At 38.5% G+C, this 17,754-nt stretch overlaps 1 protein-coding gene across 1 annotated transcript in view; it reads left to right on the top strand.

Moving 5' to 3' along the window:
- The window catches only part of Ndc80 (NDC80 kinetochore complex component), a 50,006-nt gene that overhangs the window by 14,465 nt on the left and 17,787 nt on the right, over positions 1 to 17,754 (top strand). The window contains exons 7-11 of the mRNA XM_070028664.1: positions 2,895 to 2,984; positions 6,495 to 6,588; positions 8,294 to 8,400; positions 9,105 to 9,249; positions 14,753 to 14,958. Of these exons, the coding sequence (XP_069884765.1) occupies positions 2,895 to 2,984; positions 6,495 to 6,588; positions 8,294 to 8,400; positions 9,105 to 9,249; positions 14,753 to 14,958 (642 nt within the window). The remainder of the gene's footprint in view (positions 1 to 2,894; positions 2,985 to 6,494; positions 6,589 to 8,293; positions 8,401 to 9,104; positions 9,250 to 14,752; positions 14,959 to 17,754) is intronic.

Consider the following 17,754-nt stretch of genomic DNA (forward strand, 5'->3'; position numbering starts at 1 on the left):
ACAGACATATTCTCATACTTTAAACTATTTTTTTAATTCCATACATATCTTGTGATTTTCCTTTCATTGTCATCACATTGAACTCACAGGTATATTGGTGAAAAATTATCTTGTCATTTTAAAAAGTATTAAATGTTTTGCATATTTATATCTTTTCTTAAGCAAAATGTTATAGTTTTCTCCACTTCAACTTTTTTTTTTTTTTTTTTTGCTTTTTATAATACTAGGCCTCACATTTGTTGAGCAGGTGACCTATCACTTGAGCCCCACTCCGAGCCCTTTTTCAGCTCAAGGCAAGCACTCTGTCTACCTCTTGAGGCACAGTGCCACTTCCAGTTTTCTAGTGGTTTATTGGAGATAAGAGTCTCATAGACTTTCCTGCCCAGGTTGGCTTTGAACCACAATCCTCAGTGCCCAGCTTTTGTCGATTATTTTCAAGATAAGGTTTCACTTTATACCTGGGCTAGCCTGGTCTGTGGAGCCTTCTAGTTGAATTTCCATTGTTGAATAAGATGACAGATACACACCACTGTACCCTCACTGACTGAGATGGAGTCTCCTGAACTTTCTTATGCCTGGGCTGATCTCTAAGGAGCTAGGATTACAGGATTGAGACATATTATACCCTGTTAAAAACATTTTTAAGTTAATTTCATGTGTTCCATTGTTATTAAGATGAATAGACTTTTTATTCATTGTACTTCTAAAATTATTAATATTCTTTTATAGTTACTACTTTTATTGGACTTCCTTAATATTGTTGTTCTCTGTTGATTTTTTTCTTGTGGTTCTGAGTTTTATTTCCAGGTGTTTATGCTTATTCAACAGATAGTCTTACCACTGAGCCATGCCAACAACAGCCCTTTTTTTTACTGGTTATTTTTGAGATAGGGCTATGCTCCCTGCCCAGTCATATGCTTGTACCAAGACACATCCATCATAGCTGGAATGACAGACTGATAAATCACACCCAGATTCTTTCCTTTGAGATGGAGGCTCATAGATTTTTCTACCAGACTAGTCTGGACTTAAGATCTTTCCAATCTTAGCCTTCCACAAAGCCAAAATGAGGCCCGTGCCACCACACCCAACTATTGGCTAAGAAGGGGTCTCAAAATTGTTTTTGCCAGGCTGGTCTCAGAACACAATCTCAGCCTGCCAAGTAGCTAGGATTACAGATGTGAGATACTGGCAACCAGCTAGTTGATTTCTATTGTTATCATTGTCTTCAAAGTTAGTATCTTCTAGTTTATCATTTAATCATAATATTTCAGTTAAGGGATAATGTTTTGTATGTTGAAGTTTACCTGCTTTTTATCCAGAATGGTTACTGAAAGTTACATTCTTTCACAGGATTGATTGAGAATATTTTTCTGTAAATGATATAATACATTGGCTTCTTAATAGCATCTGTTCTTTGTTGTTTATTCTTGTTAGATTCCCACATTGATTGTGGATATTTTATAACAAAGCTTGATTTTCCCCCCTTATTCTTACTAGGCTTCCTTGACCAGAACTTGGCACATAATTGGTTTGAATAGCAATAGTTTAGGCTGAGTTCCTCCATCTCCTCCCCTCTACTAATAACCATGAGTAGGAAGGCGGGTTGGGTGTACTCCAAGAGATTTGCTTAGTAATCGAAGTGAACATGTCTTAACTTATCTCAGATCTCCTGAATCTTTTTGTTCCCTTCTGAAGTTTGACTGTATTGAGAGGTAGGTGATAATTATGTTGGAAAATGCCACAATTAAGAGGATGGCTCCAATCTATATTTTTTTTATGTCGGTCTTAAACAACTTCAAGTTAAAACTGTTTCAGCTAAATTTTCTCCTCAGTGCAGAACTTGTCAATTTTTTCACTGTAGGATTTCTGGGGATCTGCTCTCCCTCTCTAAGGCTTTTTTGAACTTTGCAGAATAATGGGGTTTTCATAAGAACCTTTGATAAGGCAACAAGAAACTCTTTACCCTGATGTCAATGTAAAAAGTTCTTTTCTTCATCTTGAGCTCTATCCAAGGCTTTATTAAATCTGATTATGAGACTTTGTACCTCTTCTCCCTACACCCACCCTATCCATACTAGGCCTATAGAAAGCCACATGAGTGCCTTTAGAATATAATAGGACAAGCATAGACTAAAGAGAGCATGTTTCTAAAATCCTGTTTCAAGATAAGAAAATTAACAGGTTTCATCTGAAATGACGTTTTTATCACTTTCAGATTTAAACAACTGCAGCATTTCTCAAGTTGTATATTCTGAAAATTCAATCTAAATTTTATATTTTGGGGAGTATTACTTAGTGTTAAAATGCTTTCCTGATATGCATAAGGCCCTGTAATCCCCAGCACTAAAAACAAATTGATTGATTGATTGATAGTTTTATGTTTGTACATACTGAAGGAGTCAGTTGATAACATTTGAGCATCAGAATTTAGCTCATGTAAGAGATATATTGGATCATCTTGAATGTGACAGTTCTCTTCTGCATACTCAGTGTTGAATTAAAATACTTACGTGCTCCTCCTAGATTAGTAACAGCATAAATGTCAGCGTATTTCTCTGGATCAACTAAATATGGATCCATCCTTTCTAAATCATAAAATTCTAAATCAAAATTTCAAGATTCTTCTTTTTCCCCACTTTTTAAGACAATCTCTGATCATATAGACCAAGCTTGCCATGAACTCTGGATCCTCTCCTGTCTTATCCTCCCAAGTGTTGGGATTACAGATGGGTACCACCATGCCCAGCTCTAAAGATGATATTTAAAACTCTGTATAATATCTTTCGTAAAACTTTTAGTCCTTCAAGTGAATGCTTCTAAAAATTATACTAAATATGAATTTGACAGAACATGAAAACTCAAATCAGCTTTGTGATTTGTGTACTGATTAGATATATACTGCTATGAAAGAAAGCTCACCTGTATTTGATGATGGACAGCCTTGGGGAGAAGAAACTGAAGATGGAATTGTACATAATAAGGTATACATTATCATAAGCTATGATGAATTGCTTTGCTATTACAAATTAAATGTGTCTTTGTTGAAGTTAGTATGTACTTTTATACAGGTTTATTTTTGCTTCCTAAAAAACTTCCTTTTTTTTTTTTTTTTTGCCAGTCCTGGGACTTGAACTTAGGCCCTGGGCACTGCTTCTTTTGCTCAAGGCTAGCTCTCTACTAATTGAGCTACAGCACCACTTCCAGTTTTTTTTGCTTATGTGGTACTGAGGAATCAAACCCAGAGCTTCATGCATACTAGGCAAACACTCTACCACTAAGCCACATTCCCAGCCCTAAAATTTATTTTTGAAAATACTTGTCAATGATCCACTGCTGAAGTTATATAATTTTCTAAAATTCAGTAGGTACAGAAGCCTACTGAATGTTGTTGTTTTTTTAGGTTTTGGCTTTTTTATTTAAGTATATTGTCACTTAGCTCACATATACCACTTCCAAAAGTAGTTGACATAAAAATAATAGAACAGCCGGGCGCTGGTGGCTCACGCCTGTAATCCTAGCTACTCAGGAGGCTGAGATCTGAGGATCGCGGTTCAAAGCCAGCCCGGGCAGGAGAGACCATGAGACTCCTATCTCCAATAAACCACCAGAAAACCGGAAGTGGCGCTGTAGCTCAAGTGGTAGAGCGCTCGCCTTGAGCTGAAGAGCTGAGGGACAGCGCCCAGGCCCAGAGTTCAAGCCCCACGGCCGACCAAAAAAAAAAAATAAATAAATAAATAATCATAATAATAGAACAGAGCATACTGCTATATGTCTGTTATCTTAGCACTCAGGAAATAAGGCTGGAGGCTCAAAAGTTTAAGGATAACCAGGGCTAGACAAGCTGTTATGGACTTTATTCCTTCTACTTGTGCTTCCCTGGTTACTAGGGAAATCTCTACCATGCTCAGCTATTCAGTCAAGTGATGTTGAATCTGGAGAACAATCTTCAAATCACAAAATATCAGGAATATAGGTGTGAGCCACAGCACCAAAGTCAGAGATCTTAGCCTTCACTCTTTAGAGCCCTTATCACAAAACAGGAAATCATTCTAGCCTCTTCTTTTATTGCTACCTGAGAAAAAGTTCAAAAGCTTATCAACTGGCTGGTAAGATATCTGCCTTTTTTAAAAAACAGAAATGCCCTTTACTACTTTAGCTGAGATCCCAGCAAAGTAGGCTTCTAGAAAATCTCTAATTCTATCATTGAGAGTATTAGCCTGGGAATTTATCTCTGTGGTAGAGCTTCTGCTTAATATGTACAAGGCCCTAGGTTCCATCGCCAGCACCAAAATAAATAGACTCTGTAGAGAACTCTCCCACACTTGAATAATGTGTACTATAGAACACCTTTAGTTATACCTCAGTTGTCACACAAATGTAATTACAGACCCATCTTTGTTTATTTGTTTGTTTTTTTGTCGATTATAGGGCCTGAACTCTGGGCCTGGGCGCTCTCCCTCAGCTCTTCAGCTCAAAGCTAGCGCTTTACCACTTGAGCCACAGCACCACTTCTGGCTTTTTCTGCTTATGCGGTTCTAAGGAATCAAACCCAGGGCCTCATGCATGCAGGAAAGCTACTCTACCACTGAGCTACCTTCCCAGCCCCCAGACCATTTATTAATGATTAAATTCATCTTTAACCTTTAGGAGGACATTCATCCTAGCAGTTATAATGTTTTTCTTCCCATCTAAGTTCTTATTTCACTCATCTAAGTTCTTATTTCAAATAACATGTAGAAGAGCACTTTGAAAACCATATACAGTGCTGTTTTTGACTGTAGAGAGCTACACATCTTCCCCAGATTCGAATACGCAGCGTTTTGGCTTGCAAACGTAATTTTTTTCATCTATAAGCCCAGAGCTGTCCAGCAATTCACAAGTTCACCAGTAATACATCTTTCTGGTCTCATACTGCTGGGCCCCCGTGGCTCACTCCTGTAATCCTAGCTACTCTGGAGGCTGAAATCTGAGGATCATGGGCAGGAAAGTCCATGAGACTCTTATCTCCAATTAACCACCAGTTAATTGGCACACTATGCTTCAAGTGGTAGAGTGCTCACCTTGAGCTGAAGAGCTCCAGGACAATGCCCAGACCCAGAATTCAAGCCCCATTACAAAAAAAAGAAATACTCATACTGCCTACTTAGGGAACTCCCTTCTTCATCAACAAAGTAATAAAATGTTACTTAGTAAGTGTAGAATTGGAGCAAAGGAAATTGGTTTGTCTTTGGAGATATTTACTTTATGTAGGCTATGGAAAATTCTGATCAGCCATCCCTATCTCCTAATAAAATCTGCATTCTCAGGGACCAAAATACCTCATGATTGCAAAATGCAGTATTATTTTCTTTTGAATAAAATATTCTAATGTTCAAGGAGGAGGCTGCAATGCTTGGTAAGAAATGTACGCATTATCCTGCCCACGTAATTGTAACTCCTCTGTACAGTATGTTCACAAATAAAATAAAATTAAATTTAAAAAAAAATATTCTAACGCCGGGCGCTGGTGGCTCACGCCTGTAATCCTAGCTACTCAGGAGGCTGAGATCTGAGGATCGCGGTTCAAAGCCAGCCCGGGCAGGAGAGACCGTGAGACTCCTATCTCCAATAAACCACCAGAAAACGGGAAGTGGCGCTGTAGCTCAAGTGGTAGAGCGCTCACCTTGAGCTGAAGAGCTGAGGGACAGCACCCAGGCCCAGAGTTCAAGCCCCACGACCAACAAAAAAAAAAAAAAAAAAAAAAAAAAAATATTCTAATGTTCTACTGTGTAAACTTCTATGTATCTAACTTTTTAGCCTGAACTTAAAATGTAGTTACAACCTTTAGTTAATTATATTTTGGTTTTCATGATTATGCCTTGTCACACTTTAAGTGGATTTAGATGATCAATCTGTTTGGTTGGTTGTTTGTTTTGCCTGTCCTGGGGCTTGAACTCTGGGCCTGGGCCTGTCCCTGAGCCTCTTTGTGCTCCAGGCTAGCACTCTACCAATTAAGCCACAGTGCCACTTCTGGCTTTTTTGAGTAGTTGGTTGGAGTCTCACAGAGTTTCCTGCCTGGACTGGCTTCGAGATCCTCAAATCTCAGACATTATAACGAGTAGCTAGAATTTCAGACGTGAGCCATTGTTGTCCAGCCATATGTATTTTTTATAAACAATTTCTTAAATTATTTCTCTAAAGTTTGTGCATATTATGTTGAACCACATTGATAAACTTTGTCTGAGCTCAAATTCTGGAAGTGTAGCTTATTTACTGTTATCACTTGTATCTAAATTTAAATTATTTTATCCCCATTATTCATATTTTAGAAATAGCAGACTGAGTTAGGTCTGTCTGGCATAATTAATAGTATAGATTTATGTCTCTGATTCATAAGAATTTATGTATTATTCACTATTCCTGCCTTGATTTTCATTTAATTTTCATTTTTAAAAAATGAAACAAACTAAATATAGAATCATGTCTCTTTTAAATCTGTTTAACCTAACCAGTTGTTTTTGGACTACACCATAAAATGCTATGAGAGTTTTATGACTGGTGCTGATAGCTTTGAAGACAAGAATGCAGAGTTACAGTCAAAGATGAGTAAGTATTCTTGGTCCCAATGTGCTTGTCTTTAGTCATTTAAAGTGGTAGTTTATGTGGCCTTTCTGATGTTTGTAATAGCTACTCTGAATATTGAATGTATTGCGCATACTAAAAGATTTTCATCTTGGTTGTTTTTCTGGTAGAAACAATAGACAGAATGCTGGTATTGGAGACAGATCTAAGTCATCACCTTTTGCTTTTTGGGTTTTTTTGTTTTTGTTTTTTGGGGTCCAGTCGTGGGGCAGAACTCTGGGCCTGGGCACTATCCCTCAACTCTTCAGCTCAAGGCTAGCGCTCTACCACTTGAGCTACAGCGCCAGTTCCAGCTTTTTTCTTTTTGCTTATGTGGTGCCGAGGAATCGAACCCAGGGCCTCATGCATGCAAGGCAAGCACTCTACCACTGAGCCAGCTTTCCAGCCCTAAGTCATCACCTTTATATGACCTTAACAACAACCTCTCTGATAAAGCTTTACTGGATGAGATGGCAGTGGAATAAAATACCAAGTGTACTACTGGGAGCATTGAAGATAATTAGCAAATGTTATTTCTCTTGGGAGACAATGTCCCTGTTGTGTCCTTGCTTTATTGTTTGAGAAATTAAAACACCAAAAGACCTAGGTCTTTTTTCAAAAATTTCAGGCCATTATATTTCCAAATAAATTATTTTAAATAAGATATTATTTAGTGGCATTCAATTTTTGCCAGCTAACTCTAAAATGACCCAGGGTATTATTTTGTAGTTTGTTATACTAATAAAATTATTATACATAAATGTTAGACAGGTGGGTAGAATATTGTAAGATGTGTGAGTCACTCCTCCAAAGTCAGTGGTATCAGTCATGGTACAAAAAGATAGTATCCCCTATGCTCTCCTGAGTATGAAAAACATTACTCTTATGTTACTCTTACTTTTGTTAGTGGGGGTGGTGGTTATGGGGCTTGAACTCTGGGCCTGAGCTCTTGAGCTCAACGCTAGTGCTCTACCATTTTGAGCCACAGCGCCACTTCTTATGTTACTCTTAATTTTTCTGAAGAATAACTAAAATAGTTTCACCTTGTACACATGAGAAAGGGGGCAAGATAAGTAATGCTTTGTTTTAAAATAACAATTCAGAAAATATTTAGTGATCTATTTAATATTTCTGTTAAATGCCAAAATATGAATACACTCGTTCATTCGACCAAATTTTTATTGTATACCTATGTACTAGCCACTATTTATGCACCAAATAAGGAATGAGAAGTAAAAAATCTTTGACTCTGCCTGGCTCCAGTGGTAATCTTACCTACTCAGGAGGCTGGGATCTAAGGATCACAGTTAGAAGCCACCCTGGGTAGGAAAGTTCATGAGACTCTTTAACTCCAGTTAACTACAAAAAGCTGAAAGTGGAGCTGTGGCTCAAGTGATAGAACACTAATCTTGAGCAAAATCTGGGACAATGCCTAGGCCAAGTTCAAGCCCCAGGACCAGCTCACACACGTCCAATGATAAAAGGTACTTTGAAGAAAAGTCAGCCAGTGAGAGGCAACTAGTAACTACAATGGAGCCAAGGGGAGAATTTTGCTGTTTTATATAGAATAGTATTTATTAATAGTATTTTGAGCAGAGATCAGAAGGAATTGAGGGAACAAGCAATGGTGAAAATGTAGAGAAAAATGTTGTAGGCTGATGCTTATGAAGCTTTTGAATTTTGTCTCCAGAGAATTTATATAATGTGGACGCTTCCAAGTTGGAATCATTAGCAGCAAAAAACAAAGCACTGAATGAACAGATTGCAAGATTGGAACAAGAACGAGAGAAGGAGCCGGTGAGTAAAAATACTTACATACTAACTTAGCAGCTCTTTGACGCAGGTCTCCATAGAGAGTACTGCCTGTCTTTTTAAAAGTTTTTAAATGCTCTAAAAAAGTAAGCTTCCTAAAAGTTTGTTGTTGTTATTTTTTTAAAGTAAGATAGACTTCCTAGTGAAAACATGTTTGGTATCTGTAGAGCTGTGTTTTCCCTTGTGGCCCCTCGGTTTTGGACTAATGGTGCTCAGAATATGATGAAAGCTTTCTACCTATTTACATAAGACCAAAAGTATCTTCTGAACAAGGTCCCCAAGGTATGTCCCTCTAGGGAACACTATTGTCTCAACCAGAGAAACCCTGAGTTTTGGAGTTACTGAAAAAGGAATGGTAATAAAATAGCTTATATAAAGATACTATAGACTAAATATTTTCTACAATCTAAGCAAGAATACAAATTTTTTTATTTAGATATGTTTTTTACTATGGCCCTTGTTTTTTGTTTTGTTTTCTTTGCAAGCTGATTTTGAAAATCTGGGTAATAATAATAAAATGATAATAAAAATATTAAAATAATAATAATAAATTAAAAATAATAATAAAATGAAAAGAAACTGATAATTTTGCATTTTCTAAGATAACTTTGAATGATTATTGCTTTCTTTTAAAATAAAATGTGGAAGGATCATTGATGAGAATAAATTGATAAGCTTTTCTCTTAAAGAATCGTCTAGAGTCATTGAGGAAACTGAAAACTTCCTTACAAGCAGATGTTCAAAAATATCAGGCATATATGTCCAACTTGGAATCTCACTCAGCCATTCTGGACCAGAAATTAAGTGGTCTTGATGAAGAAATTGCTAGAGTCGGTAAGTACCTAATGCTATAAAGCCATCACTCCGACTAACATGAACGTTTGTATGTTTGTTTCATGTACAAATAACTGTGTTATCCATATCTTTTTTTACCTTCTGTAATAAATTTCTATAGCAGGCTACCAAGTAAGTTTCATTGCCTTCTTTATTAATTTCCTGAGGCTGCTATAACAATTCATTACAAAGTTAGTGGCTCAAAAAATAGAAATTTGTTCTCTTAGTTATAGCTTCTGTAAGTCCAAAATCCAAGATTCAGGGCTGGGAAGGTGGCTCAGTGGTAGAGTGCTTGCCTTGCATGCCTGAGGCCCTGGGTTCGATTCCTCAGCACCACATAAGCAAAAAGAAAAAAGCCGGAAGTGGAGCTGTGGCTCAAGTGGTAGAGCGCTAGCCTTGAGCTGAAGAGCTGAGGGACAGCGCCCAGGTCCAGAATTCAGGCCCCATGACCGGACCCAAAAACAAACAAACAAACAACCAAGATCCAAGACTCCCCAGGGACTCAGGAGAAATATTTGCTTCTTTTAGCTTCTGGTGCTTGATAGCATTTCACCTTGCTCCAATCTATGCCTCCATCTTCACATTGACTATGTATGTGTCTGTCTCTTTTTCCCTCTTCCTATCCTTCCCTCCTCACTTGCTGTTAGCCTAGACGGCCCCAAACTCAGTCCTGCTGCTTCTGCCTCCCAGGTATTGGGATTAAGAGTGAGTACTACTATACAGGACTAGCTTCCCCTTTCTATGGATTTAAATTTTCCCTCTGCATTACAAGGACACTTATGGTGATGTTTATGGCTCACTTAAACAGTCTAGGATTATCTTCTCACAGCATTCTGAAAAGACACATCTGAAAAGACACATTTTTTTTAATGTAGTATTTGTAAGTTTTAGACTTTCAGATTTCATTTATTTGGGTAAACATTATTCAGCCTACTATACCTTCTAACATGTTTTCACGTACATGGCTCACAGAGATCTACCCTAAGAACACTATAAGTATATTCTATATTTTTTTTGTTTTTTTGTTTTTGCTCGTTTGGGGGCTTGAAATCAGGGACTGGGCGCTGTTGTCCCTGACCTGCTTTTGCTCAAGGCTAGAGCTCTATCACATGAGCCACTGTGCCATTTCCAGCTTTTTCCAAGTAGTTTATTAGAGATAAGAGTCTCACAGGGACTTTTCTTCCTGAGATGGCTTCAAACTGCAATTATCAGATCTCAGACTCCTGAGTAGCTAGGACTACAGGCATGAGCCAACGATACCCTTTTTTTTTTTTTTTTGGTCATAGGGCTTGAACTCTGGGCCTGGGCACTGTCCCTCAGCTCTTCAGCTCAAGGCTAGCACTCTACCACTTGAGCCACAGAGCCACTTCCTCATAAATGTTTTATATAAATATACAGACTATTTGTAATTAAAAACCCAGATTCTTAATTTCTTCCTATCTCAGTGTGCTATCAATATCTTAACCATCTAAGCAGCTGTGTACATAAACTGAAAATAAGATGAAAAAGTACAAGTACTACAGTTTTTCATGTATGTAAGTACTGGAGCTTAACCTCAGAGTTTCTTGCTCTTGATTAGCTTTAATACTCAAAGACAATGCTCTACCACTCAAGCTACCACCTCCACTTCTGGCTTTTTGCTGATTAGTTCAAGAGTTTCTTGGTCTACTGCCCCTGCTGGCTTCGAATTAAGATTCTTGGATCTCAGCCTGCTAAGTAGATAAGATTACCGATAGGAGACTCCAGTACGCAGCCTAAATACTACATTTCTTACAACCAAATCACAACTAAAGAAACTGCCCACTGGATACTGGTAGCTCATGCCTCTAATCCTAGCTACTCAGAAGGTAGAGATTTGAGGATCACAGTTCAAAGCCAGCAGGGGCAGGAAACTCCATGAGACTCTTATCTCCAAAAAACCATCAGGAAAACTGGAAGTAGCACTGTGACTAAAGTAGTAGGCACTAGCCTTGAGCTGAAGAGCTGAGGGACAGCACCCAGGCCTGGAGTTCAAGCCCCATAACCAACAGGAAAAAAAAAAGAAAAAAGAAAAGAAACTGTGCCTACATCCTATGTCTTACTAAACACCTCTCAGTCTTCGTTCTTCATCCCTGGAATTTGTTGTGGCACATATGATTGCTGTATAACTTCAAGAAGCAAAGGGACATGTCTGAAATGACACGATACTGGGCTATAGTTGAAAACTTCAATTTTCCTGGAGTCTGTTTGTGTTTTATTCTTTTAGGTTTTTAAAGGTTATGTCTATCTTGTAGGATATGTGTAGATGATCTTTAAAATGTTTGTTTGAACTCTTAAGTTTTTTTTTAGTATTCCTCATCTGTCCTTATCCTGGAGTATTTGCCAAATTAGGTTTGTTATGTTTTATGTTGTTTTCTTCTGGCTTGTTTTTTGTTTTTTTGTTTTTTTGTTTTTTGTTTTTTGTTTGGGTCCAGTCGTGGGGCCTGAACTCTGGGCCTGTGCGCTGTCCCTCAGCTCTTCAGCTCAAGGCTAGTGCTCTACCACTTGAACCACAGTGCCACTTCCGGCTTTTTTCTTTTTGCTTATGTAGTGCTGGGGAATTCTGGTTTGTTTTCTGTTTGTAGTACTAGGATTTTACCTCAGGGCTTTCAATTGCTAGGCAGACACTCTACTACTTGAGCTATGACACCAACCCTTTTTGCTATAGTTGTTTTTGAGATAAGGTCTTTCAGCATAGGCCAACCTGGACCTCATCCTCCCATTGTCAGCTTCCTGCATAGCTGGAATGACAGTCATGTGCTACCATGCCCAACTATTGATTAAAATAATGTCTGGTGAACTTTTTGCCTAGGCTGGCCTTGACTCCCAATCCTCTTGATCTCTGCCTCCCAGGTAGCTGGGAGTATAAGAGTGCTGAGCTATCATGCCTGACTCACATGTATGTTTGTGATTTGCTGTAAAGGAACTCTTTAAATATTGTACATTTAGCCTGGTCCCTAGTCATGTCCTTTGCTTGTTCTGTATCATGACAGGGAACTATATGCTCATTTCTAACTTTGTTTCTAATGTAATTAAATCAATATATTTTTAAATTTTATTGTACAGAGGGGTTACAGTTACATAAGTAACGTAGTGAGTACATTTCTTGTCAAACTTGTTACCCCCTCCCTCATTTTTCTCCCACTTTCCTTCCCCCAACTTGCCCCCCCAATTGTACAGATCATTTCCAACATAGTGTCTTGTGAGTATTGCTGTTGCGTTGGTTCACCCTTTGTCCTTTGTCTCACCATTTTGTTGTTCTCCTTCCCTTCACTAATTAGATAAATGTATATACAATACCCAGCATACCAAAATCAAATATAGTGACAACAGGGGATAAATCATGGGGGGGAGAATGCAAAAGAAACAAAAATCACATTAAAAACAACAAAAATCAGTATTTTTGACATTGGTACTTTATCTTCTTTTTACAAATATCATGCTTCTTATTTATTCTTATGAATAATTTGCTGCAAACTGAGTAGAGTAATATTTATAACTGTTAACCAAGTATGTTTTGATACTATGAGTATTTTAAATTTCTTGGTTATTTAAAGTAATTTTAGCTAAGAATTAATAAGATAGAATGTAACTATAGGTATATGCTGTGAGTTTTTGTGCAGATATCTAATTTTTTTTTTTTGCTTAAATCTACTGATTCTTTTGTCTTTTCTTTTTCTTTTTCCCATACTTTGGGATTGGAATTGAATTTGGGACCTTATAACTTTATTTTTTATTTTAAGCTCACCTGTGAAGCTTTCCCATTACTGTTCTGCAAATAGGTATGTCAAAGCCAACATAATGATTCTCTTAGCACTCAGGATGATTTTCTTTACTCAACTGGGCATCCTCATTCATTTATCCCAACTACTATAAAAGTACTATCATATTCTATATGAGTCATGAATTGGAAAAACACATTTGATAAATAGACACAGCAAGATACTAGCCAGTACAGTTAATCACTAAAAATTGGTTTATTGGGGCTGGGAAGGTGGCTCAGTGGTAGAGCGCTTGCCTTGCATGCCTGAGGCCCTGGGTTTGATTCCTCAGCACCACATAAGCAAAAAGAAAAAAGCCGGAAGTGGTGCTGTGGCTCAAGTAGTAGAGCTAGCCTTGAGCTGAAGAGCTAAGGGACAGCACCCAGGTCCAGAGTTCAGGCCCCACGACCGGACCCCCCCTCCAAAAAAAAAAAACACTGGTTTATTTTAATATTTTTATCTTATGGAAAACTATAATTCTGAATTACTCAGAAAATTGTATAGGAATATTTAAAAGAAAACACTTAAATGAATAAAGTGAATATCTGTCCCTTTTGTTGTTGTTGTTAGTTGTGGGGCTTGAACTCAGGGCATAGGCATTATCCCTGAGCTTTTTGCTCAAGGCTAGCATTCTGCCACTTTGAGACACAGTACCAGTTTCAGTGTTCTGGTTAGTTGGAGATAAGAGTCTCATGAAGGGACTGGGAAGTTGGCTCAGTGGTAGAGTGCTTGCCTTGCATGCATGAGGCCCTGGGTTCGAATCCTCAGCACCACATAAGCAAAAAGAAAAGAGCCGGAAGTGGCGCTGTGGCTCAAGTGGTAGAGCGCTAGCCTTGAGCTGAAGCGCTGAGGGACAGTGCCCAAGCCCAGAGTTCAGGCCCCATGACCGGACCCAAAAAAAAAAGTCTCATGAAGCCAGGCACCAGTGATTCACGCCTATAATTCTTGCTACTAAGGAAGCTGAGACCTGAGGATCGCGGTTCAAAGCTAGCCCAGGAAGAAAAGTCTGAAAGACTCTTATCTCCATTTAACCACCAGAACACTGAAATTGGGTGCTGTGGCTAAAGTGGTAGAGCGCTAGCTTTTTGCTGAAGAGCAGGCCCAGAGTTCAAGCTCCATGACTGATGATCCCACCCAAAAAAAAGAGTCTCACTGGGCTGGGAATGTGGCTTAGTGGTAGAGTGCTTGCCTTACATGCATGAAGCCCTGGGTTCATTCCTCAGTATCACATAAACAGAAAAGGCTTGAAGTAGTGCTGTGGCTCAAGTGGTAGGGTGCTAGCCTTGAGCAAAATAGAAGCTCAATGACAGTGCCTAGGCCCTGAGTTGAAGCCCAGGACTGGCAAGAGAGAGAGAGAGAGAGAGAGAGAGTCTAACTGACTTTCCTGGGTTGACTGAACTGTGATCCTCAAGTCTCAACCTCCTGAGTAGTTAGGATTACAGGCATGAGTCACCAGCACCCAGCTTGTCCTTTAATATCAGGATTCTTAATTTCAATCAGTACAAATGGGAATCATTTTTTTTCATATAGTGTTTTCTGAAAACCATAGTAGGCTAATACATAAGTATTATCTTCAAGAATATTAGCAAAATAGCATCAAGAAGGATTATTCCCTACCCCAAAAATGGGTGTAATTTGAGTATTTAGATATTAACTTTATTAAATAATGACATTAGTTTCTTTGTAGAAACAGAAGAAAATAAAATCTGCTTTTTCCATTACAGAACTAGAATGTGAAGCAATAAAGCAGGAGAATGCTCGACTACAGAATATTGTTGATAACCAGAAGTACTCAGTTGCCGACATCGAGAGAATAAATCATGAAAAAAATGAACTGCAGCAGACCATTAATAAATTGACCAAAGAGCTAGAGGCTGAACAACAGCAATTATGGAATGAGGAGCTAAAATATGCCAGGGGCAAAGAGACAGTAAGTCGTACCATTTCGCGAAGGGCAGTACATCAAAGCTGAACTTTGTAAAGGTGTATTCCAACCAAGAATTCAGTATATACAATAAATTCTAAAGTTTATATAGCCTGTTAGCATTGTCATATAGCATGACTAAAACACACTGATCCCTTTATGCCAATTCAGTAACACCCCAGTTTCTCTCAAGCAAAAGGTAGATTGCAATTTATAACAATAAACTAAAAAATAAGCAAAAACAAAAAGGTCATCAAAATAATTTTCATAAACCCCATCTCCTTTTCTGAAAGAGGAAATGGTCCTCTCCTCTTATATCTCTTCACCACTCAGACATGTTTGTCACACCCACAATGTGCCACTTTGCATATATATGGGAAATATGGATAACAAGACAGACTTTCCTGTCAGGAAACTTCCAACCTTGTTTGTATACTCTACCATACAGATAATCATAGATATTTACATACAGCATCTAGTATACCTAACCCAGATTTAGTGAACATGGCATGTGGAAATGAATACATTCTTAGAAAAAGCCTCCTTAAGGAGATGCAACCTGGAACTAAATTGGAAAAGACAGGAAGAGTTAGCATGGCAAGGGAAGAAGGACTAGCAAAACAGAAACAAAAAAAAACAAGGAATATATGGGGAAGCTCAGAGTATACAGCCTAATGTGTAATCTTTCATGAAGCTTAATAATAAGGGCTTGAGCATATACAGCAGGAAATGAGACTCCAAAGACTAGCACAGATGAGACAGAAGTTTATTGTGAAAATTTCTAAAATTTATGAACAGATGTGATCACATTTCAGAAAGATGGTATTTGGCAACGTGAAAAAATGTTGGAAGGGAATGATACAGTTGCATAGAATGTTAAGTGTTAATAATCTAGTGAGAAACTATAAGATGGATTTAGGTATGTATTGCTAATGATGATTTTAAAAACTATTCTGACTACTTTATGGTACAGTAAATGAGATAGAAGGAAAGTTGGCCAGGAGGAGTAACACTCACCTAAGAATGAAAGAAAAGGAAGAAATCAGAAACAGAAATGAATATATTGTATTCATAGGGCATCCAAGAGAAAACATACTAGACTACTGTAGATTTGCACCTAGACTTAAGCTTAAAAACAAAATAGCCAGATGCTGTGGCTCAGACCTGTACGCCCAGTTACTCAGGAAGTTGAGATCTGAGGATCGCTATTAGGAGCCAGCCCAGTCAGGAAATTCCATGAGACTCTTATCTCCAATAAAATACTCAGAAAATGCCAGAAGTGACACTATGGCTCAAGTGTAAGCACTACCCTGAGTACAAAACTTATGAACACGGGGCTGGGAAGGTGGCTCAGTGGTAGAGCGCATGCCTTGCATGCCAGAGGCCCTGGGTTCGATTCCTCAGCACCACATAAGCAAAAACAAAAAGCCAGAAGTGGTGCTCTGGCTCAAGTGGTAGAGCACTAGCCTTGAGCTGAAGAGCTGAGGGACAGCGCCCAGGCCTAGAGTTCAGGCCCCATGACCGGACCCAAAAAAAAAAACAAAAAACTTATGAACAGCATCCCGGCCCTGAGTTCAAGTCCTAGGACCAGCAAATAAAATAATGAAAACATATGGCTGGCAATGTGGCTCAACTATTAGAATGGTCTGCTTAGCAAATACAAGGCCCTGACTCCAAACCCCAGTTCCATGAAAGAAAAAAAAACACGAAGAACCAAATTATTAAATGTAATTTTATTTATAGATAGTACTTTAACTTGTTAGCCAACAATGTTGATAAAACACATATTTTGACCATATGTATTTCCAGACAATTGAAGTTTATTCTCACTTTTCTTGTATTTTATAGATATTCTCTACTAGTACCTTAATATATATATATATACTCCTCACTCATATTTTTAAATGTAGCTTATTAAATGGGAACAAAGAGGGTTAGGAATATAGTTCAATGAATTTGCTGTGTATTCACAAAGCTCCCTACCACCACAGGTTTAATCCCTAGCACCACAGCTTTTTAAAAAACAAAAAAGGCTGGGCACTGATGGCTCATGTCTATAATCCTAGCTACTCAGGAGGCTGAGATCTGAGGATCACTGTTCAAAGCTAGCCCAGGCAGGAAAGTCCATGAGACTCTTATCTCCAATAAACCATTAGAAAAAAAAACAGAAGTAGCACTGTGGCTCAAGCGGAAGAGCACTTGCCTTGAGCTGAAGAGCTGAAGGATAGCACCCAAGCCTAGCGTTCAAGCCCTATAACCGACAAAAAAAAAAAAGGAAAAAGTACCTATCTGGCACATAGTTAATACTTTTCTAGAGCACACAGTGCCACATGACTGAAATATCTGCACTCAAAAGGCATCCTAGACTACATAATAATATCTCAAAAAAATGAATGAAGCCAGGCGCCAGTGGCTCACGCCTATAATCCTAGCTACTCAGGAGGCTGAGATCTGAGGATCACAGTTCAAAGCCAGCCTGGGCAGGAAAGTCCTTGAAACTCTTATCTCCAATAAACCAACAGAAAACCGGAAGTGGCGCTGTAGCTCAAGTGGTAGAGCGCTCGCCTTGAGCTGAAGAGCTGAGGGATAGCACCCAGGCCCAGAGTTCAAGCCCCATGACCAACCAAAAAAAAAAAAATGAATGGATGAAGGAAAGAAAAAGAGAACAGTAGGAAGTGGCACTGTAGAGTGCTTGCCTTGAGCTGAAGAGCTCAAGGACTATGCCCAAGCCCAGAGTTCAATCTTGAGACTCTGATCTCCAATTAACCAACAAAAAGCCAGATGTAGTGGTGTGGTAGAGTA

Source organism: Dipodomys merriami, unplaced genomic scaffold (assembly GCF_024711535.1).
Source record: "Dipodomys merriami isolate MVZ:Mamm:240054 unplaced genomic scaffold, mDipMer1.0.p SCAF_2, whole genome shotgun sequence".
Lineage (NCBI taxonomy): Eukaryota > Metazoa > Chordata > Mammalia > Rodentia > Heteromyidae > Dipodomys > Dipodomys merriami.